The sequence below is a fragment of the Malaya genurostris genome, chromosome 2, assembly GCF_030247185.1.
Source record: "Malaya genurostris strain Urasoe2022 chromosome 2, Malgen_1.1, whole genome shotgun sequence".
Taxonomy (NCBI): domain Eukaryota; kingdom Metazoa; phylum Arthropoda; class Insecta; order Diptera; family Culicidae; genus Malaya; species Malaya genurostris.
Window position 1 is genome coordinate 212,167,954 of NC_080571.1, and position 24,881 is coordinate 212,192,834.

Sequence of the window (24,881 nt, forward strand, 5' to 3'; positions counted from 1 at the left end):
ATATTCAATAGTATTCCATTTGAAAAAGGAACCACTGGATCAATTGTACTTAATGAAAATGGTATGCCTCATCAATAACGAAATAGCCTATAATAACAAATATTGATGCTAAATAGATTTTGTCTAATCTATCAAGAAGATTCCTTCGATTAACTATCAAGAAAATATGAAGTATTGCTTTGACAGCACAGGAACATCAAGACAAGATATGATGGTAAAATTTGTTATTATTTTGATTTTCGTTCACTATCGCACATCTACCCGGGAGGAGTTCGGGTTTTGCTATGCAATTCAAACATGCCTTTCAAACGCAGCGCCTGCTGTGTGCTCAAACCCTGTGCTCCTGTTACTTCCATAAATTAAATTCATTTTAAGAAGCGTTTTATTGAGTTTAATCAAAATAGTGCATCATCATAAACATTATCATCTGCATCAACCAGCTGGAAGTAAAACAAAGTCTTTTGTCGCTCTAATCACTATGTGGTGTGAAATATTTTTCTAAACTAATCTTGCATGGAGCATTGCTATTGCGTAGAGAATGCTGTCAAATTAACAATATCAATGTGATTACGATCCAAACTTATTATTTTCATGAAATTTTCATCTAGTATTTATTTCTCTTAATCTAGTATTCATTTTATAGCGAATGAAACAACGGTTGAATCGAACACGGGATGCATCAAAAGAGAATATAAGTTGAAACTACGTAAACCGTAACGTAACGAAGCCGGTATTTTCCTCAACTCTGTTGATAAGGAGTGTTAAAAGAGTATTTCTCAAAGATACAAAATTGATAATGTTCCATGATTTTGGAAAAGTCTCATTAACACGCGTTATCCTTAGTTATAAATTCCTGTAGGATTGCTGTTATTACTAATTTTCACACCTCTCAGCGGGGGATCAACGATTTCAGACGTAGATCATGTCATGTCTTATCTTGATCATATGTGATCGAATCATCCAATGATTGAACTTACATGAATCAAGAATCATTTTACCTCAAAATCACTACCGATTTTGTGCGACGGAAGATCCGTACCGATTTTGATCGATGTGATTTAAAGATCACTAGATCAGAAGTGATCTTTGTTGGGAAAGATAACAAGCGATCTTACTCGGCAGTGATCTCGATTTGATGAGGTTTTGAACTTTATTTTCCTGTATGCTACACTAAGGAAATGTTATTCCTTAGCTAAAGAAACCTGTGTACCCCTAGGAGAATTAAAACAGATGATTTAAATGTTTCATCAATTCCAATCAAATACTTTTGTTAAATTATATAAATAATATTAGTAACATAATTTCGATGGTTTTGTAGTTTTAGAGAGTTTTTTTTTTAATCTAATGACAGCATGTAATAAATCGATTTTTCCCTCATATTTGTATGGTTTGTCATACATATTGAGTATGTATTGAGATGAATTTGATTTATTTTGAATTCGTGACATGTGACATAGGGAGGGTGGGGGGTCTTTGCTGCTGTGACAATTTGTGACAAAGGGGGGGTGGGGAGTCAAAAATTCCTAAAAAAAGGGTGACGTCTTTTATGGACATCCCCTAAGAACAGTTGTATTGAAAATGAAACTTATTCATTAGAAATTAAGCTTGTTATGTTTTTTGTAAATATCATTTCATTTCTTGTTTACATCACGAGTTTCACAATTTGTTTTTCTCTGATTTTATTACTGCCTTTGAGATGGGATCGACGCATGAGTTTTTGTATCAGTTGCACAATAATTGTAAATAAATGTTCGTGAGAACGGAAGAACTTAAAGATATGTTGCACAACACAGACAAATTGCACTTTTTCCATAACACTACAGTTACTACAATAGTAATATGAAGTAATTTGATAAATTACACAATCAGTACAAAAATACAGGACAGCAAATTAACATGCTACTTGTGGTAACTGACAAAACGTGTTATTTTTTTAGCCGCTCAATTTGCTCAGCCATAGATAAGCCGATTTTGATAAGCTCAGGCTCGTTTCAAAGCTACTATTGAATTATGGACAAAGTTTAAAAATCGAATGGTTGTCACTTCTGGTTCTGAACATATAATAGTATAAGAGACGTAATAGACTAACCTAACGGACTATCGAATTTCGATAAACTTATTTAAAAGCTAGCAATGTCAATCAAATTTGGAAGAGTTATGGTAAACATTTCCGGTTCGAGTGATGTAACGTTGTATGTGACGTAACCGAAAAATCCCAGTGCTTTTCAATGCAACGAAATTTCTCGAAGATGAAAGATTTGAGTTCTAAAGACTCGTTTGAAAGATACTATTAAGTTATTTGATAATTCACAATACTAACGGCCGAGGACAGAATCTTATTAATATTTTTGTGAGACTATTTAAAGGGCAAGAGAAAGACGTTATTATAAATCTAGGTAAATTAAGAAAGATATTGTACAATCTGCCATCTAAAACTCACGGAAATTCATGCAAATGCCGTTTTGGTGGCATAACATTCATTAATTTTAAAACTAGACATATTTTTGAACACACAGAAAAAATTGACAAACGTGTAAATGTGCAAACAAGCTTGTTCTGATTTATGCTGAAGTCAAAAAACGAAACAACATTTGTTGACCCAATAATACAAATTTTTAAGCTAATTCTTTCCTTAAATTTTCGTATGGTTTCAGAGAGTGAACCAAGCTCCGAATTCACTGTATTACAAAGTCTTACATTTGTAAAAAAAAATCTGTTCATGATGGTGATCAACTTTGTAATCAAAATCAATAAAATTGTGAGAAACCATTTCAAAAATCTATGAATAGGCTCACAATTGTGTTTCTATTCAGAAGCACTCTAGGGTCAACTGTTCATTCGATATTTGACGATAGGTATTGAAAATAATTTATGAATAGCACCAAAACGATACCCCGTAGCGATTGACCACCGACCGAAACCGCGCTCGAAAGTGTTGCTGTTTCTGTTGGCCAGAAACAAAACGAAATGGTTGATTATGTGGCCATAACAACTACAACAGAATAGACAGCGGACCACGGATTTTTGTCGAACAACTCAAATAAGCCAACCGTCGAATAAATACCTCAAATTTCCGAAACTTACTCTGACCAGCCCTGAATGAGCGCAAACCGACCAACCCAACCAAGCCAGGATGCGTACGAAAATTTGGACAGGGATACCATAATTTATCATCACCATCGCCACACCATCATCATCATTGTCATATTCACCATACATTGACGGTTCCGGATCGAGTATACAAAACGACGATAGACCGGACTGACCGGGCTGATGCTGACGTGAGAGCCTTACTCTCAACTATACGCCAGCCAGCACTGAGCTCGACCGAATGAGTAGCTCCATGTGCAACAACCGAACATGGTGGTTGCATCACTGCGCATTCCGGGACTTTAACCACTTCCTCTTAAGTCAGGGCACGGATGCTGAACTGTAAGCGCCTCTTTTTTGTACATAAATTACTCTGCGGTTACTGTCATAATTGTGAGCCATCAATTTCTGCATATTATGCCCACGGAGGCAGATCGTTGGAGCTGCTCCTGAAGTAGGGGGGGGGAGGCAGGACAGATGAAGGGCTCGAAACTCGTTGCTCCTGATGTATGTAGTACCATTGTTCCCTTCCGCCAGCATTTTGCGGACAATGAAAATCCACAGTTTGACAGGACCGCTGTAATGAAGTTTGCTGATATGTGGATGTCCGTGTGGTTTGCCTGGAACGCCTCGATACATGGTTTTGGACATGCATTATTGACACCTTGACATTGTTTCGAGTCACGGTTTTGGAGTGATTTTAATCAATCGCTGTGTTGGCTTTGTGAATACGATATACAACAGCAACCGTTAGATACCGATGGAAAGTTCGGCATTTGATGCAGGTCGGTGTTCCGGTTTTCCAAATATAAAGTAACGTATTGGGAGTTTTTCACGTTCTCTCGTGATTCGTGGAAACATTAGTACCTAATTGGCCGTGTGCTGGCAAATCAACTGACATTGAGAATTTTTCATTGATTAGAACTATTATGCTAAGTCCTTTAATAGAATACAGATTTTTTGTGAACGTTCTACATCCAAAACGCTAAATTTCAAGTATTACCTCAATACTAAAATTATTGGTTGTACTTAATCCACCTAGTGGTGCGATAATGACGCTCTCTTGTCGCTGACGTTTTGTTGATTACGTCACTTATACCATTATAGCTCCGGAACCAGAAGTAACAGCCATTTGATCCTCAAACTCGATCAATGGCTCAAGCATTCAAACGAGCCTAGGCTTGTTGGAATCGGTTAGGCCATCTCTGAGAAAATCGAGCGGTTTCTATACAGATTTTATTTTCCGTCATATGCAAATGACTTCCTTCTTTGAATCTTTGAAGTTCGAAAATCCTACTGCTGCTATTTCCGCTGGTAAACTGCTTACTGAAAGCTTATTTGGTCAGCGCAACTTTTTGACGTAGCGTTATGAGATTATGGAAAAATTGCAGATAGCTCTGATGGCTATACCGGAAACTGAATATAAAAAACGTGCTTAACTGCTAGGTGGCAGTGAGGTGATACCTTTTTTTATCAATCATCATGTGTTTATCGCGTGAATATTCTTCGTTGTGTTTAGATTTCATAAAATTATTCTAATGACCGTTTTAAATGAATTGTAATTAAAATTTTAGAACTGCAAGACGAATCGAAGATAGAAATTTATGAAACCTTAAAATTATTCCCTTTAATCTAAACGTGTGACATTAAGCATTCCATGAGATAAAGAAGTGAGTTCCTCTTTAAAGTGTTTGTCATTATTTATGGTACTTCCAGAAACGGTATTCAAAGACCAGCATAAACAAAAATAGTTCGTACGTCCATGAATTAGTATTACGAATAAATCGAAATAGTTTTGAGCCCAATTCTGAAAATATTCTTTGACAGTTTGAATTTCCTGTTAATTCAAAATAGGAAGACGAAATCGGATAAAATTCACCAATTTTGTACAGACCATAAGTTTATTTTAATTTGAATTTTTGTTTATGAAATTCGTTTTGACCTTCTTTCAGCTTCTCTATTTTCAATACTTTCGGAAATCGGTGTAGCCAAAGTCAGTTAAATTCGTCTAATCAATTGTTAATCATTTCATTAGATTCGAAATTTGTGAAAATCAGTGTAAGATGTCCTTAGAGAAATCGTAGTGCATTCCACACTAAATTTTTGAGTATCTTCCGTGATCGAAAGCCAATTACCGGTAAAACTGAAATAAATTTATTTGGTCGTCGGCTCTCAAAATCTGTGAACCCGAGTAACCCGATAAATTAATGTAAAATTTTTACACTAATCACCCTGTATCACCTGAACCGGATGTCGGATCTGATTGAAAAACAAGCAGTTTTTATGGGACGTTAAGACCTTTTGTTTGAATGTTAGATGGACGAAATCGGTTCGCCCATCTACTAGCGAAATAAGTGACATTAATTCAATTTCATTACTTATATCATCCTGTAGTTCCGGAACCAAATAAAGGATCCAAATGTTCTCACAGCAATCATTGTTGCAAGCAGTATAAATCAATATAAATATGAAATAGTTTTGAATTTGAAAATACTGCCATCTTTCTAAGACATGTGTCATGTTCGAACAATTATGTTGCAAAAACGAACCGTGCTAAAATCGGGACGTCTTGTAAAAAGGTGCTGTGCATTGTCTTTTAAGTGTTAAAAACAATTGCATAAAACAGTATTTAAAATTGTGTTTCACTTTGCTCCGAAACATCGCTTTTTCGTCAAGTGCTCCTGCTACTGGAATAAGACGAAAAGTCGCCTAAACAAAAATATCGATATTTCCGTTAAAAATAGACGGATTTTAACCATCTATAGCTTGTTGGATAGCTATTACCGTGCTAAGTCAGAAAACATATTTTGTTTTCAAGGGCAATTGTTACAGATATTGTCAAAAAACTGAAAATTTTGACATAAAATTTCGTATAACTCAAAAAGTAAACATCCGATCTCAAAATCATTCAATAGCGTTCAGGGTGACGGGGAGAGATTTCATTTGCAACTAGTTTGATCCAAATCGGTCTAAAAAAAACAAACACACACAGGGACATTTGGTCAGCTCGTCGAGCTGAATCGAGTGATACATGACAATCAGCCCTCTGTGCCTCGGAAAATTTTTCTAAAGTTTGAGCGAATACTATACCTATTTTTATATTTATAAAAAGGGTAAACATGTTTCTAAGGTTGGATCAAGCGCTGGCATAAGTGTGTTACAGTCGGTTGTATCGATTTTGATGACTAATCTTGTATTTTTAATTTTCTAAATAGATTCCGAGATCTTTTTGATCAAATTAGTTTAATTTGAATTTAAATTGATATTAATCTTACTATAAATCTATGACGCGCCGCTGGCTAACAGCCTTTCCCTAACAGAGACGATGGTTCTGTAGGAGTAAGCGACATTGCGATTGGAAACCGACACTCTGATTGGCCATTTAATTCAAAGGCAAAATAGAAAAAGGGTAGATGGTTGACTGCGTTAGTCTCTAATGGAATCCAGAAGGGTGAGGTTCGAGTCAATCAATTAATCAATTCTAGGTTCGGATTGGAAGAAAAGTCTAAGCAATAAATGGTGCAATAGAATTCTTTCCTATGATTTTAAGATCCACCTAAAGCCATAGAGAACAGACATCCAAGCTAGCATAAACTTTTTTTTAAAGTTGTGTAAATCATACAAGTTAAAATTCGTTAAAAATCGTCATTGCATACGACTTCGCATGCATAAATAAAAATTGTATGCAATCAGTTCGTGTTCGCATCTCATCCAACGCAGTCGAAAATCGCTTACAGTCCAGACGATAAAAACAAAGACAATACAGTGTACTGAACAATAGAGTATTCAAAATGAGCAAATACTGAAGCCTATTGACTTCAAGCACTGCATAGTGAGAGTGGCAGCAATAGAAATTGAAATCTTTCTTATAGAACGAATGCATCTAGACGTAAACGATGGCTGTGAAACACAATTAAATAAAGTTTCTAACTCTGTGTGCATTATGTTTAAACCTGAAAGAGATGCAATTGACATGATCTCCCCGCTCGTGAACGATCGATTCCATCGAAAAGGAAGTGTGACTTTTTTCCCGGTATCCGGAATGAAATGCGAGTAGTACGTATGCGACTACATAAGGTAATTCCATCTTTCAGCATTTGTGGCCAAGACTTGTAAAACTTTGGTTACCAGCTCACTAGGGTCAACCCTGCACTGACACTGCGAAAAAGACATCTTCAACCAAACACAAGGTCAACCGCTCAACAACGGTAACTAGTGAGCCCATTACTTCCGAATCAACAAACGAAAATATCAATGGACTATCGAACAACATACCTCTTCCTCCAAGACATCCATAGTGAAAGACCGCAAACAATCAACCATTAACATCGATTTCAATAACATAAACAATATAAACAACAGCAACAACAAATGCAACAAAGACGATGACAAAATGATCGACGATGGGACCGGACCATTTGACCCTTAACCGTTGCTGAATAGCAATGAGAACACCTCTCCCACAAGGAAGCGCGACAACAACAAGATCCAGTAAAAAACTCCGGCTCTATTAAATTTATAAATCTTGAGCCGTGTAATAAAAATTTATGTAAGCTCGAGCCACCAATAAACGATTGGTAGACTGCTCGAAGCGCCTCGTCAGGCGAGTTATCACTTGATGATCGCTTTGCCAAACAACGGTTAAATTTCTTACATACATTGAAATCTCTACATGGATTTTTTTTATTCAATAATATAATTTTTAAGGCACACTGCTTAAGCTCTAAGATGCCAAGGACTTTTTCTAATTTTATTAACTACTAACTTAAAACTAGGATAGAATAATTGGATAATGTTGTACTGGGGTCGCAGTGGTCGACTTTGGCAGATCCATCCTTTAGCTGGCGATCGGCACCGGCCGGTGGATTGAATATGTCATGAGTCTTCCAGATGACGTTGGCCGCATCCTTCGGTCCGTGTGGATCCGCGAGAAACACCCCCAGGCAGGGTTGCTGAAATTCGCCTCACGCAACTCATTAACGTTCACCGCCTGCGAACGATTCAAGAACGGAGACAGCAAAGCATGTAATGCCGGACGAGGCAAAAGCTATGCTCAATATGTGACTGCCTGAGCGACTCGGAAGAGAGAAGAGATCTTGCTTTTTCATGCTGGTTGCTATTCCGCCGTGAGCCATTCTCTACCATTTCAAGAGCAGGTATCATCAGGCACGAATAGCGCTTACATTGAGTAAATTTTTGACTCACTGCGAGTCAAAATGCCAGCAATCATGAATGCAAGTGTACGAAAATAATTGAAGACAAAAATTAGCGATGCGATGGAAGCAATTTTTTATTTTGCTTAGTTTAATTGTCTCGTAGATATTGCCCTGATAAAAAGTGTGCGTCGAACATCACAAATTAGCTTGGAAAACTTTAAACGTAATATCATTACTTATTATTGGAAGATGGCGAAACGATTGGGTTGGATAAAAATTAAACTGATAAATAAAACTGATAATCCACTTCAAAACGTCGTTTAAAATCGTATACTAATGTACATATAATGTACTTCCTACTGCAATAAAACTAATGAAACAGTTTATTCAGATTTCACCGAATACTATTCTCACGTTCGTACTCCGTGCTGTTGAAATTTTGCGGCAAGTAATGGCAGATAGATTTTAAAAAAGCTGGAGTTGAATCACCTGAGGGCAATCACTTTTGTAAAGTGAAAATTTTGCAGTTTATATGGCTTATATAAGAAATAAAATAAAAGTAATTATTTTCCACATATAACTGTAGCAACACTTTTGATTCTCTTTCGGGTTGGTTTGATATTTATTTTATTTATGATTTTGAAAATGGACTGAAATATCTACAGTGATATTTTTTAAAATCACATATGATTATGAATGATCAAGTCCAATACGCAATATCAATATGCAATGCAAATAGAGTGACAAAAATATATTCTGAATATTGATTATAGAGGCAAGTCTAATCTTTTAATTCCAGGGATGATTTATTTTCTCATGTTTTTATTATATTAAACACAATTTAACGCTTCTTCGGATAGATTTGATTTATAGAAGTAATAGGAGTGCAGGGTTTTCCACAACGTTTGAACTTACTGAGACGCCATGTAACTTTTAAATTCAGAATCACGGTTGTGGTTCCAGCCAACTGCCACAGAATGTCGAAGCATTTTGTAAAACGCAACATAAAATTGGAGGAATAGATGTTCCATTGAAATTTACTTTTGCATTTTTGTATCGCCTCATTAACTTAGTCCTATTTTAATGCATTCATTAAATTTTTGCATTTAATAATATCATTTTTGGAGTTTCACAAAACTATTGCCTCGTAAGTTTTTTTTCCAAAAGCAAACAGCAAAATAATAACGTAATGTGATATCAGTTGAGAAATTGATGAGCTGAAATCAAATTAAGATTACAATCTGATATTGCTGTCAAAAATGTGTTGAAAACAAAATGTTCTACAATTGACTCCCGAAGTGATCGGTTTAGCTTTTTTTTAAAAAAGAACCTCCGCTTAAAGGAAATTGTAAATTCAATTTCATAACATTTTTCAATATTCATATTACAGAGGAAACGATTTCAATTTGAAAAATAACACAATCCGCGTGGTTTATCAATTTGTCAGATAGTGCGATTTAGAATTTTTGTTACTCATATCACACATTCAGTTTTGAAACTACTCATTGCATTATTTACCTTAAAACTATGTTGAGCAACAAAATTTTTACGTGAATACTTAAAGGATCACATACAAAGAGTCCAAATGAAATATAATTCTGTTATCATATAATCAGGAGATAGTAGGACAATATAGGATCAAGAAAAAAAAAATGCATTTAATTCCACTTTATTTAACGTCACTAATGTCACGAGACAGATAATTTTGTTGTGTTTGATTGTATGATACTTGATTTTTAGATATTTATTTCGTTATTGGAAACTGCGGAAGGTCTTCATTGCACGATTATCCATGGCACAGTTTCCAACAAGTAACTGTAGAGAGTTTGTTTGTTTTTGATAATAATAGAAATATCATTCTTCAGTAAAATCTTATGTTGGCCTCCAAATTAGTGCCTTATACAAAATTATAGAAGTTCTATTTCGGTTTTAGTTTCTATTATATTGTAGCTCTAACGCCCTGTATATTGAATGTGACGGAATTATTTGGTGTTTATGGTTCTTCTAGTATTTGTACGAACTGATAGTGTTTATCATCAAAGTTGGTCTCAACTTTTTTGGTAGTTGACTTGGTTCGACACAACTTGTCTCGAAGTCAATACAAATACTATTAGTTTATTATGAATGATTAACATGAAATTAAAAGCAATCATCACATATGTTTACAATTATTAAGGAAACGATCGTCGAATGGCTTTGTAATCGGTTTATAAATAGTTTCACGATCATGAGAAACAATAATAATTGACAAAAACTTGGGACTATTACTTCTCAGGCATAATAAACAACCCTACATTCGACCGAATGAAAAATACCAATTTGGCATTTCAAATGAGGTATAATTTGTTTGGAAAAGTCGAACTCGATCGAAACACAAAATGAATTTATTATAGAACTACGGAATAGGAGTGAAAGTTACATATTTACGACACACAAAAACGCTCCATTAATAACCCTTTACAGTTTGATGGTTAATCAATAACATATCCTGGCAGGTATCAAAGTTGTCCCTAACGCTACAAATCACGATTGAAGTATAGCAAACACCGAAGAAATGTGCAGTGAAAACAATTCAAAAAGATTCGACATCATTCTTATAAGCTTTATACAGGAATAAAGTTTTATCCTGGGCGGTCATTCAGTTGTACCGCCATACGTCGCAGAGAACGAATCACCGTGAGTAGAAAATTCGACTCAACGCGAGTCATCAGCACCACCGAATAGCTTTCTACCTAAACGCTTCGAAACGAACTCACTGCGAGCGAACAGAGTGCATATATGATGCTTGCTTGCTTTGCCAAGCGGTTCAATTCTCTGAGTGGAAGGAAAGAATGAATAAAGCAGACACGGAATATATACAAACTGCTCGCCGCACGGGTAGAGCATCGCCGGTGAAGTGAATAGTTCACGAGTAATGTTTCATTGATAGGATCAGCAACCTTGCCCCCAGGCTACGAATACCCGGCGGGTGACCCGCATGCTGTATTTCGACTAGAGCGGCCTTCCGTGGGCGATGACGGTGATGTTAAAGAATTGAAAAAATATAGAGAAGTAAATATTGCGGAAAACGAAGTAAAAAGAGGATATGGGAACGAAATGACTAAGAACGACAGAGATCTAATTAGTTGACATCGAGATGGTGAAGAGGCAGGGAGGGGGGAAGCGAAAAGGTTAGGTACAGTAAAAAGATCTTGTTAGTTCCGATGAAGATGGTGGACCGAGACGGGGATCGAAAGAATCGGGCGGATGTTAGTGTCGATCCTGTAGGAGGAGATTATAGTTCATGAGCGAATACAGATTACACTTGTATATTAATGTGTTTGAGGAACTGGTATATGAGAAGCATATATGAACTATCCCGACTCGCCAACACATCCCGAACCGGAACCTCAGGCGGTCTACCAAGGGCCCTGAGGGATTCCAATAGCTCCGATCTGGCGTCGTGATACTCTACGCACGACCACACGACATACTCGATGTCCTGATAACCATCGCCACAGGTGCAGAGCCCGCTCTCCACGATCCCGATACGCCGAAGATGTGCGTTGAATGTATAGTGATTTGACATGAGACGTGACATAACACGAATGAAATCACGGCTCACGATCATCCCTTTGAACCAAGGTTTCGTCGATACCTTAGGGATAATGGAGTGTAGCCATCGTCCCAGTTCGTCATTCGTCCATGAAGTTTGCCAACTTTCGAGAGTTTTCTGACGAGAAATACTGAAAAATTCATTGAAGCAGATTGGTCCTTCATAAATATCACCTTCTAATGCGCCCACCTTGGCCAATGAGTCTGCCTTTTCATTGCCCGGAATGGAACAATGCGAAGGAACCCAGACTAACGATATTGAATAAGACCGTACAGATAAAGTTCTCAAATGTTCCCGTATTTTCGCAGGAAATTCCTGGCCTCATCGTCCGGAGAGCCTGTATTGAGCTCAGATTGTCCGTGACGATAAAGTAATGGTCTTTGGGCAAGGTTTCAATGATCTCGAAGGTGTACTGAATAGCAGCTAATTCTGCGACGTAAACTGAAGCCGGATCACTGAGTTTGAACGAATCGGTGATGTTTTGATAGAAGATGCCGAAGCCTGTGAACTTGTGGATGTTTGATCCATCAGTATAACACATCTTTTCACAGTTGACTGTTCTAAATTTGTTATTAAAGATATTAGGGGCCACTTGTGGGGGTACGTGATCCGAAATTCCACGAATCTCTTCTCTCATGGATGTGTCGAAAAACACAGTAGAATCAAAAGTATCCAAGAAATGAGCACGGTTGGAAGCAAACGAAGAAGGATTAATATTCTGAGTCATGTAATCAAAATATAAGGACATAAAACGGGTTTGAGAATTAAGCTCAACTAACCTTTCGAAGTTTTCAATCACCAGAGGATTCAAAATGTCGCATCTAATGAGCAAACGATATGAGAGTTCCCAGAACCGGATTTTCAGTGGAAGAACGCCCGCCAGCACTTCGGGGCTCATCGTATGAATTGATTGCATGCAATCCAAGGCAATACGCAAACAACGATACTGAATTCTTTCCAGCTTGATGAAATGTGTGTTCGCCACGGATCGGAAGCAGAAGCATCCATATTCCATTACGGACAATATCGTTGTTTGATACAGCCTTATCAGGTCTCCTGGGTGGGCACCCCACCACGATCCGGTTATTGTACGAAGAAAGTTGATTCTCTGTTGGCATTTTCGTTTCAGGTACCTAATGTGACATCCTCAGGTGCCTCTGGAGTCGAACCAGATCCCGAGATATTTGAATGTGAAGACCTGAGCTATGGTTTCACACCTTAGTTGAAGCTGTAGTTGTGCTGGTTCTCGCTTCCTTGAAAATACAACTAGCTCAGTTTTCTCCGTAGAGAACTCGATACCCATTTGAAGAGCCCGTGTGGATAATTTGACAAGAGTATCTTGTAACGGCCCTTGCAGATCGCCAGCTTTGGGTCCTATAATAGACACAACGCTGTCGTCGGTAAGTTGTCTTAGCGTGCAACATGTGCTGATACATTTATCGATGTTGTTTACGTAAAAATTGTATAAAAGGGGGCTTAAGCATGAGCCCTGGGGAAGACCCATGTAACTGAATCGTATTGTCGACAAATCACCATGCGCGGAGTACATGTGTTTCTCTGACAATAGATTGTGTAAAAAGTTGTTAAAAACTGGCGAAAGACCATGCTGATGCAGCTTCTCAGATAGGGTATTTATAGAAACTGAGGCAAAAGCCTCCTTAATGTCTAGGAAAACTGACGCCATTTGTTCTTTACGAGCAAATGCCATTTGAATTTCTGTTGAAAGCAACGCAAGACAATCGTTCGAATCGTTCGTTCAAATTTCGTATCTGAAAGCAAACCATTAGTTTCGACCCAATTGTCTAGACGAAACAGAATCATTTTTTCGAACGATTTCCAGATACAGGAAAGCATAGCAATCGGCCGATACGAATTGTGATCGGAGGCTGGTTTTCCAGGTTTTTGAATGGCGTTCACTTTCACTTGTCTCCAGTCATGTGGAACAATGTTGTCCTCAAGGAACTTATTGAATAAACTCAACAAGCGCCTTTTGGCGGGGTCAGGCAGATTTTTCAACAAGTTGAATTTTATTCTGTCTAATCCCGGGGCTTTGTTGTTACATGACAAGAGTGCAAGTGAGAGCTCTACCATCGAATGGTAGAGTTAGCTGTATGCATGAAAGCAAAAAATTTCTCAGTTGTATTAACCAAAGTCTATTCAGTTATTTGGGGGGCATCTAATCGTTCACCGTTTTAATAACGAAATTTTGTTCAAGTAGCTGCTTATAGCTTAATCACTAATCTCACAGATTATAGAGAAATACAACAAAATATTGTAATTACCAAAAGGGCAGCAAAATGTCCACAGGGCGTTAAGAACACGTTTCCTCCACTTGCAGAATGGCTCACTGGAAGAGCTTTTTAGATTCCGTTTTGAAGAATGTTGCTGACAAGCCAATGCTACAGATGCACCTTCAAGAAAATACCATTTACATTAGGAGCAAAGTTTCATGCGTTAAGCGGTTTTAACTACATTGACATAAACTGTCCGAAAATACATTACTCACAGATGGAATTAAAACATTTATACTATAGGAATATCTATTTAATAATTTATTTTACAATTACCTTTTATATTCTTCTGCATACTTTCACTTACATGAAACAGCCACTACGTAACTGACATAAATGACGTTTATTTGCCAATGAAAATTTTCAATATGAAAGGTTTCTGGTGAAATGAAGAGTATTTTTGTTCTGCGTTTTGCTGTATTCGTTCTCGGCCAAGTGACAGCATTTGAACACAGCAATTTCGTTTACCTGAATCGTTATGACAAACAACAATTGCAATATTGTAATTTTGTGATCTGCGGGTTCTCCGTGTAATAGCATCGCTCTTTCGAACGGTGTTTAACCTATAACTAAAACACTATCAAACTAATCTAATTGATGGTTTTTAAGTTTAATTCTCTTTATGCAAAATATAAATCATCAAAACCCATCCATTGCAATCTCTAACAAGTTCCGAGTCAGATTCGAAACATCGAATTATTGATCACCTGACACAACTCGTGTGGCTAAAACATCCATCCATTACTGAATTGTTGCTGCGAAAACGGTCTGATAATATTCCACCGGGAATTCCGTCCAAACCCCTGCAATCACTCATTCTGCCTCGCTTGAAGTTCACATTGCATAATCAGAGATCACCGGTTCCAGTGGCTTTGCAACGCAAACAAGAATGCAACATGAAGGGAGATGTTCAGTTAGGTAAGACTGTCGTAATTTGAAATTTGATTATCCCATTCGAGATTGTTTTCTAAAGGACTGATTGCAATAGTTTGTAGTAATGCTATACTGACATTATTCACGATTATGCAAAAGTACTATTCTAACAGAACCTAGTTTCCTGCCTAGTGAACCGCTCCAATGATATTTTGATCACTCCTACTTAATAATGGTTCAATTTCAATCGCCATCAAATGACCCTTCGCGTTCCGTGGAAACGAGATATGGTAGTTTGCTCGACGGATATTGATTCGAAATGAAAAGCGGTCTGAGCGAATGTGTTCGCAGATTGTGATTATAACTATTGCTCGACACTGTTGTCTACGCTTGATCGGGGATTTGAAAAATGCTCACACATCTGCCACACACACACGCTCTAGTTCTATGCCATACCATCTATGGCGTACTGAATCGAACGACCGCATCCAGAAATGATAAATCTCACCCAGGCTATTCGGAATTCATTCCGCGTGGCTGTGATTTCGGAAACCAATTCTAGAATTTCATAACTTTGTAAAAACAAAGCGTTCCAACTGCCAACGTGATGGTAACGGTCTCTGTTCAGTCTAACCGCTCTGCTCGGCTAGGTTCCTCTGCAATCCGAAAACCGCACAACTAAATTCGATTCGTACTGACCTCATTCCATCGTTTCATCTTTATATTGAAATTTTCCAGAGCCTTACAGCGTGGAAGGCGTGGAAGGACGCAATATCGAATTACAATGCCCAATTACCGTCCCGATGGCCGAGGTGAGCATGGTGCTCTGGTTCAAAGACAATGCCGGAATTCCACTGTACAGGTAGGTGTGCCAAAGGGCTAAACAGCTATAACGGGGCAGATGCAACGGAACGGATCTCGAAAACTGAACGAATGAAATTTGTCTCTCCCTCCACTCTTCGGCTGCCATCCAGCGTGGACGTACGTGACAGAGTTGCCAGACAACCATCGCACTGGTCAGCGCCCGAAGTATTTGGATCACGTGCCAAGTTCAATATTGATAAATCGCCGGCTTCGCTGCTGATAAAGGTAAGTGACAGCACGTATTTTTTGTTTTCAATGGAAACGTTCCGATATTGCCGTTTTGTATGTACTGTTTCGGAGTGCCGAGTGAAATGTTCAGCGTAGGGAAAGGGTCCGGCGTAGGAACAATTGCTCGGATCGGACATTTAAACTAGTTGAAGATAAATTTGTTTAAGCATTTTTTTTGGAACAGAATGTAAAATCACAGACAACAGATTGACATTTCGAGTTTTATATTGCATAATCCTATGTCCTTTTCGCATGTATCACAATGAATTTCCAATATGTCAAAATAAAACTTACCAAATATGTGACTTCTCTGAAACCTTATGGGAAAAAGTTTGAAAGCATAATTTCCTTATTACGAGTTATATGCTTAGCCTGTAAATGACATAAAAACTGTTCCAATTAAAAGCGCATGTTATAGTAGACGATTACATCTCAAGTAATCATTTTGAAAACTTACAATAAACTTTCTTCACATGCAATGAAACTCAAGTCTATATACAAACATATTTTAAAAGCTATTATCAGAATTAAAAGAAAATGGTTCATATAGCACGATTCTATCACAATTCGGAAATTTGTACCTTGCTTTTTGCCTTTCTCATATAAAAAAGCTATACTAACACTGTGAAAACTGACTTTTGAACCAAGGCCTGGAGGGCCGTATGTCATATATCATTCGACTCAGCTCGATGAACTGAGCAAATGTCTGTGTGTGTGATAAATATTGTCACTCACTTTTCCCTGAGATGGCTGAACCGATTTTCACAAACTTAGATTCAAATGAAAGGTCATATGATCCCATACAAAGTTTCTGAGTATCATTTGGATCCGACTTGCGGTTCCGGATTTACAAGGTTGTATGCACCAAAAAAGTGAAAATAATGTCACTTCTCTCGGAGATGGTTGAACCAATTTTCACGAACTTAGAATTATCTGGAAGGTCTTGAGATGCCAGAATAATATCCCAATTTTAATTCGGATCAAACCCCTGGTTCCGAAGGTAGGGTGCTTAGTATAAAAATGTCAATTGCAGGAATACTTTGTTCATAAGCTACCTTTTTATATTGACTAGTGATTTTCTCTAGTTTGCAGATCGTGAGAGTCTGTAACCAAATAAATCATTGATAGTCCTATAAATAATTTGCTAAATATTATCCAAGTTCGACTAACGGTACATTTTTTCCAGAATTCAAATCGTCATATAAAATCGTAAAATAATCTGTAGGTCACATAAGCTTATGGTTGAATGAACCGAATGTCACTATGCCGATATCCAGCTTTCGGTTCCAGAAGTACCGACAATAGTAATCAAATGTAATAAAATGGAGCTCAATACACTTTCTCACAAACGATTGAATAGATTTTCACCAATTTATATTCAAATGTAGTATGTATTATGCTACAGTATGTAGTTGTGTTATGCAACAGAAATCTTCAAAACTCTTTCCTAAACTTTTTTAAATTGTGGTATATCGATGAATTGGCTGTAATATATGGGAGAAAATGAATAATGTGAAAAAAGCCCAGTAGATGGATTTAAACAGGTTTTGCCTTTCTCATATAGAAAGGTTATGCAATCACTGTGGAAACCGACTTTTGAACCGAGGCCCGGAGGGCTGAGTGTCATATACCATTCGACTCAGTTCGTCGAGTACGCAAAATGTCTGTGTGTATGTGCGCATGTGTGTATGTAACGTTTTTTTGCACTCACTTTTCTCGGATATGCCTTAACCGATTTTCACAAACTTAGATTCAAATGAAAGCTCTTGTGGTCCCATACAAAATTCCTGAATATTATTTGAATCCGACTTCCTGTTTCGGAATTATGGGGCAAATGTGCAAAAAAATGTGAAAATAAGTGCACTAACTTTTCTCAGAGATGGCTGAACCGATTTTCACAAACTTGAGTTCAAATGAAAGGTCTTGCAGTCCCATACAAAATTTTTGAATATTGTTTGGATCCGACTTCCGGTTCCGGAGTTATGGGGTAAAATGTGCAAAAAAATGAAAATATGTTTTCTAGCTTTTCTCAAAGATGGCGCCACCGATTTTCATAAACTTAGGTTCAAATGAATGGTCCTGTGGTCTAACACGTAATTCCTGAATTTCATCTGGATCCGACTTCCGGATCCGGAAATATAAGGTAGTGTGTTAAAAATTGTATACCATCACTGAAAAGGGCGAAAAACGGTAAAAAGTTTTCTAAATCGACCTGAAATCTTCTCCAATTAATAATTTTTATCAAAAGACGGTCAAACAAACCGATTTCGGTTATTCTTTTTAGGAATCGAAGAAAATTATTTTGATGAATACCACAGGATTATATATGATGGTATGGTTGATATGAGAAAGGCATCATTACACCACTAGGTGGATTAAAACAGGTTTTTTCTCTTGATGTGAAATGACAGGAAGAGAAAGCGCAATTTTAAATTATAGCACAGCACAGTTAGATTTGATATTTCTTATGAACTTCATCAAGACCTTCAGAGCTCCATGTCATATTGGGCAAGAATATTTTTATGTTTTCGATCCCTGCACTTCGGTTCATCCTTGTATGAGAGACCAAAAATTTCAATACGCGATTGCACTACTGATGGTCACTTATATTTAAAGTGGTATAAAGGTTCAGAACCGGATTCACAAAAAATCATAATCATGTGATGATTAAGTCAACAATGTCCAGTCAGTTTTCATACTAAAGACTGTACTCAAAAATATGTATGTTGTATGATTTTTCCCGATTTTTTTTTCTAAGCTATCGTTCAAAACAATGAATGCAAATGTTTTGCATAATAATCATAACTCCAACCAACTGAGAATGAAGTCGACGACGAAGTTTTTTCGAAGCGCTTTTTTAACTGAAACTTAATGCTTGATTCTGAAACTGAGCTAGGATCTAAAGCAACCGAAATGAGGTGCTTAGTTAGTACAATAAACTATTACTTTGATATAAGTTTGCTATCGCTTTTTATTCGGGCTTCTATACCGACCCAGTAGGTAACACAGAAATAAAATGTTGCCTACTACCTCAAAACCGTCGTCGCGGGTACGAGAAAGGCAAACACGCGCTATGAGTTTTCCTCTTTGATACTCGTTGACACCATACATTTGCGAAAATTTTAATTTTGAATTATGCGTGGCTATGTCATGCAACTGAAAATTTTACTATAAATTGCTGATCATATTTCCGATGGCAAGTAGCAAAAATTATATCGATACATTAGATACAACAAGAGATCTTCACGATCAAAAACTTCCCAGAAGAAAAGTTATATTCAAAAAGAAGTGTTTTTGAATGCCGTTTTTAGAACTCTGCAAAATGATTAAATTAAATACAACAAATTGATAGACATTCTCGGACTCAGATCTGGTATAAATTCTGTTCTCCGTTTTGAAATAAAGTGAAACTAAAGCAAAATTTCAATTCAAGATTCAGATTTGAATATATAACTTTATTGCCGTGAGTTTTTTTTAATGTAATGTGCAATATGAATTGAATTTAAATTGTTAAGATTTAAGTTGGGTAACTTTCCAGCTCTATTATAAACATATAAACTTATATACTAACTTACTAACTAATGCAAAGAGCGAATCAATTCTATTGAAGATGGTATTGATTTTTGTAGGAATTTTCTAATAATATTTTGTGACATTACATCTAATGGTTCTATATTTGTAAGTCTGTGTAACTCATTTGTACTAATCCAGGGAGGATGGTTCAAAATAATTTTTTAAATTTTATTCTGAATCCTTCGAACTTCGAACAACAACAACTCCAAATTGGTACTGCATAAAGTATGGCTAGTCTGAAAATTTATTCATGATTTAATAATTTGTTCTTAAGACAGAGCTTGGAATTTCTGTTTAATAGAGGATATAAACATTTAATATATTTATTCCACTTTTCCTGGATCCTTGAAAATAACTTTTTATACTACGTTAAACCTGAATATTTTGCTTGATCAGACCATGTCAATTCCAAACCATTCAATTTTATTCAACGTAATATTTGATTTATTTTAGAAAAGAATCTCTAGGCTTACAATGTTGCCATTAACCATATTTCAATACTTTAAACTATTACATCGGATTGCGTTAATAAATGTTGTTATGATGATATAAGCGATTGGTTTTTCATATCATTAAGACTAAGGCCACCTTTTAATTCGACGATGTTCCCATGCACACAAATTTTAAAGCAACTATTCATGTGAAGAACACATAATTTTATGTTGACGGCCCTGACTAATACTAGTAGTGATTTGTAACGTATTTGCAAATAGAAACATTACCTTTTAATTATGGTTATAAAATAATCTCAAAAATTACTCGTTTTGAAAAACATCTGATTAATCGATGGTGGAATTTTACTGAACCTATTTTATGCACTTAAGCTTAACGAGGCCGTTTAACACTAATAAAAAATATTATTTTTTCTTATGGCTGGATCTAGTTGTCATCTTTATACCTTTTTTTATAAATATAAAAAATAGGTACAGAATTCGCTCAAACTTTTGAAAAAATTTCCGAGGCCCGGAGGGCCGAATGTCATATACCAATCGATTCAGCTCGACGAACTGAGCAAATGTCTGTATGTGTGTTGTCAACTAAGAGGTCGAGATCTCAGAGATGGCTGGACCGATTTTGATCAAACTAGTCGCAAATGAAAGGTCTCCCCGTCACCCAAAACGCTATTGAATGGTTTTGAGATCGGATGTTTACTTTTTGAGTTATACGAAGTTTTAAGTCAGAATTTTCAGTTTTCTGACAGTATCTGTCACAGTTGACCTTGAAAACAGAATATATTTTCAGACTTAGATTCCGCACGGTAATACCTATCCAACAAGTCATAGATTGGTAAAATCCGTCCATTTTTAACGGAGATATCGAAATTTTTGTGTAAGCGACTTTTTCCCCAATTCCAGCAGTAGAAGTTTTGAGCGCTGTCTGGCAAAGAAATGCTTTGGAGCAACATAAAACACGATTTTTTATACTGTTACATACAATTGTTTCTAAGTACCAAAAAAGACTGTGTACAGCATGATATTTGGCCTCGGACCGATTTAAGCACGGTTCGTTTTTGGCAACATAATCATTCGAATATGCCATATGTAAACCAGATGATGGCAGAATTTTCGAGTTGAAAGCAATTCTTAATTATATTCTTATTATATTGATTTAAACTACTTACAGCAATAAATGCTGGAAGAACATAACAGCCATATACCATTCGAATCAATTCGTCGAGATCAGCAAATGCGTGTGACAAATAGTTTCACTCATTTTTTTCGGTTTTCTCCCAAACAAGGTTCCTGAATTATGTTTGGTTCCGACCTCTGGTTCCGGAACTACAGGATGATATGTGAAACGAAATTAAAACTGTGTAACTCATTTTTATCGTAGATGGTTGAATCGATCTAAGATTCAAATGAAATCTAAGAATCATCTAAGATTCAAATGAAAAGTTTTAAGATTCTATAAAACATCTTGTTTGTCAGATCCAACTTCCGGTTTCGAAGATACAGGGTGATTAGTATAAAAATGTCTATTTCACATACATTAATCAGGTTTATCATGTTAGCAGATAACCAAATAAACTTACTTCATTTTTGGTTGTATTCAGTTTTTGTTTGGGAAGGCACCCAAAAATTTAATTCGTACAACGATTCCTCGAAGATGTCTACATTGATTTTCAAACATTTTGAAACAAATGTAAACTATACAGCTACTCAGGTGAATTTGTCTGATTTCGGCTACACCGATTTTCGAATTCCGGTTCCAGTATCGAATCGTTTGTCAAAGCTCAATCGTTTTCTCAAAAAAGCTAAATCGAATTTCAGAAACAAAAGTTCAAATTAAAATAAATCTAATTTTATCCAATTCTGACTTTCAATCCTGGAATTGTAGGATGATGAATTTTTAAAATTCGAAGCGATATAGAAGATGACAATCCCGAAAAGCTTTAAAGTTGAACTCAAAAATATTGCAATTTATTCGTCATATGGCCATACGAATCGGTTTTGGTTATGCTGGTTTCCTGAATACCGGCTCTGGAAGTACCTCAAATTACCCTGAACTCTAAATTGGTAATTACTTCGACATATCATGGAATGTTTAATCGATTGTTACACTTTTAGATTCAAATTCGATCCGATTTGCAGTTTCGACATTACAGAGTTCACGGACATTACGGACATTAGAATAATGTCATGAAAACTGAATCACCGAAGAATATTCATGCAAAAAACATGTGGATTGATAAAAAGAAGGTATCATCTCACTGCTAGGTGGATTAAGTACATTTTTATTGGAGGAGAGGCATTTTTATTACTATCCATCAATTTAAGGGGAAGCAGTGGTTCGCAATTATCGCTCTCATCCATTGGTTCGGTGTCACTGTTGTTGGTGGAATCATCGTTGTTACTTCTATTTGCCCAGGTGTTGGGTGCGTTGTTAGCTGCGGCTGGTATACCTTGTTCTGCATGAACTTTGACTATAGGTTACGTTGAGGGGGATGATTCATTGTTGTTGGTGACTGTTTTCGATGCACTGGAGCTTTTAGAGGGTTGGTGTGGAGGGAGCGCTGTTGCCCTTTGGTGCAGATGTCTTCTTAATCAATTTTTCACATGGCTTACCATAGTGAAAGGCTTTTTGGCAATATTGACATGTGGCCATCTGATTGTCATAGGTAACAAGTGATTTGCACGGTGCCCTTGTATCTTGGCCGAAAATTACATAAGAAGGTAAAGTTTTCTTCAAGCGTATGCGTAGCAAACGTACGCCATTCCGAATACCGAGGAAAAACATTTTCTAGCTCGAAAAGAATTTCTCCATAGTGGGACATAGTTTTGCAAATATGAGGATCACAGATGCTTGAGGTTAGAACATACAATCGCACTTCTATAGCATTATCTTCCATATATACAGGGTCCGCCATCTAACTTTTTTTTAACTAGCGGTTATTTCGACATTGGTAACCTTAATGTCACTTCTGATTTGACAGAAACTTAGTTTTATCCTTCCGCTGAACGAAAATGGTTGTGTACTTGAAGAGGAAGACTTGGACACCATTTGGTTCCAACAAGACGGCGTTCCGTGCCACACAGCCAACGCTACGATCGATCTTCTGCGCACAGGCTTCGAAGGTCGAATTATAAGTCGAAATTCGGATGTCGTTTGGCCGCGCGGAGCTGACGCCGTTAGATTATTATCTTTGGGGGCTGTCAAAGATAAGTGTTATGTGGACAAGCCAGAGACAATTCAAGCCTTGAAGGACAACATTCGTGCAACCATTGTTTTTGTCTTTAGCTAATTGAATTGGATCCAATTCTCCATAAAACTGGATGTAAACAACATTATTTCTTTTGTTGCATTGAAGTAAATGCACACGTTTAATATCAAGATGCATTTGCTCCTTTAGCAAACCTTCAAGTTCTCGTATCGAAGGTCGAATTTTGCACTGCCTGAAGTCAACAATAGTTGTATTCTTTCGTAGTGGCGGCGGTAGCTTTTGTTCGTTTGGTTCACTCATTTCGGGATCGTTCTATTGTTCACTACACAATACGGTGTTTGGTTTCTTCCTTCCCCAACGCAAGAGATTTTGTTTTATCGATTGACTTGTATGAGTTGTGAAAGCGAATTGACTGAAACTAATTGATATTTCACTTTTTTTTTGTTTTAATTTCAGAACCTCAAACGCCACGATCAAGGCATATATCGCTGCCGAATAGACTTTAGAACGTTACAAACCCAAACACATCGCTACAACTTAACAGTAATAGGTAAGTCATATTTGGCGTTAAGATTTTATAACATTGTTTTAACGTTTTCAAAGCCTGCTGTAGGCACGGTTTGTAATCCTAAAATAGTACTGAAAATTTTTGGTCTAAAATCCAAACTCCGGATAAATCATTCAATTCAGGATCAAATTGATGCATATCGGCATAAAATTGTTTTGCTCTTCTAATTTTACTGAGTTTAAAACAGATAAATGCAATGTTAGTCGAATATCGAAAATGCAAGGAACGTCAACGATCATCGTTCGCTTTCCTTTGCCTTTGTTTGATAATCGCTCTGGTATTCGGACTTGTTCGTTTATTCAAGAGCGAACGAAGCCGATGCTGCATCGCTGCTGGTATGAAGGCCTTTTCTACACATTTGAGATCAAGGATGGCTTTTATCGTATCAAAGAACGCTCACTAGCAACTCTTCACACGATTCAATCAGTGCCATCAAAGAGATGGATATCATCGCAGCAACAAAAAACCGGCATGGTTCATTTAACATGGAATGGACATCAGTGTGAGAGCGAATTTCTCTCGATGGCCTGTCTGAGAAACAAAGGTTAGCTCGCTACTGTGGGGATCCGCTCTGAAGCAACAAATGGTCGCTCATTCTTGTTTTACGATCCGATTCTATACAGGCAGTGGATAATTGCGATAGAACCATTTTACTATTGCAGGTTATTCTAACTAAGTGCACACAACCTTTGTATAAGTTGTGTCTATGAAAATGGATGTGAATGTCCACACAAAGATTTTGGAATATTGCAACCTAGTATGAAAATCTTCAAGTCGAATCATCGATTCGATTTTCTGCAATAATTGTCAACTTGCGATTCTCTCTTGGTAAATTCCACAGAAGGGCCGTGAAATACTCAAAGTATGAAGTGGAGCGAAGAAATGTAGAAAAATTCTCTCGCGGTTCATGCATTGAAAGACTCGAGTTCTTGTAACATCTTCTACCGGATTGAAAATGTTGTATACAATTTCGATAAATATC

General features: G+C 36.9%; 1 protein-coding gene across 5 annotated transcripts in view; it reads left to right on the forward strand.

The window, feature by feature from the left end:
- The window catches only part of LOC131427403 (nephrin-like), a 219,118-nt gene that overhangs the window by 111,236 nt on the left and 83,001 nt on the right, over positions 1-24,881 (forward strand). For 4 of the 5 annotated variants that reach the window (XM_058590556.1, XM_058590557.1, XM_058590558.1 and 1 more), the window contains exons 3-5: positions 15,744-15,867; positions 15,980-16,094; positions 23,788-23,881. In XM_058590556.1, the coding sequence (XP_058446539.1) occupies positions 15,744-15,867; positions 15,980-16,094; positions 23,788-23,881 (333 nt within the window). Of the gene's footprint in view, positions 1-14,631; positions 15,051-15,743; positions 15,868-15,979; positions 16,095-23,787; positions 23,882-24,881 lie in introns of those variants that run through there. The other variant, XM_058590560.1, reaches the window with a different exon arrangement.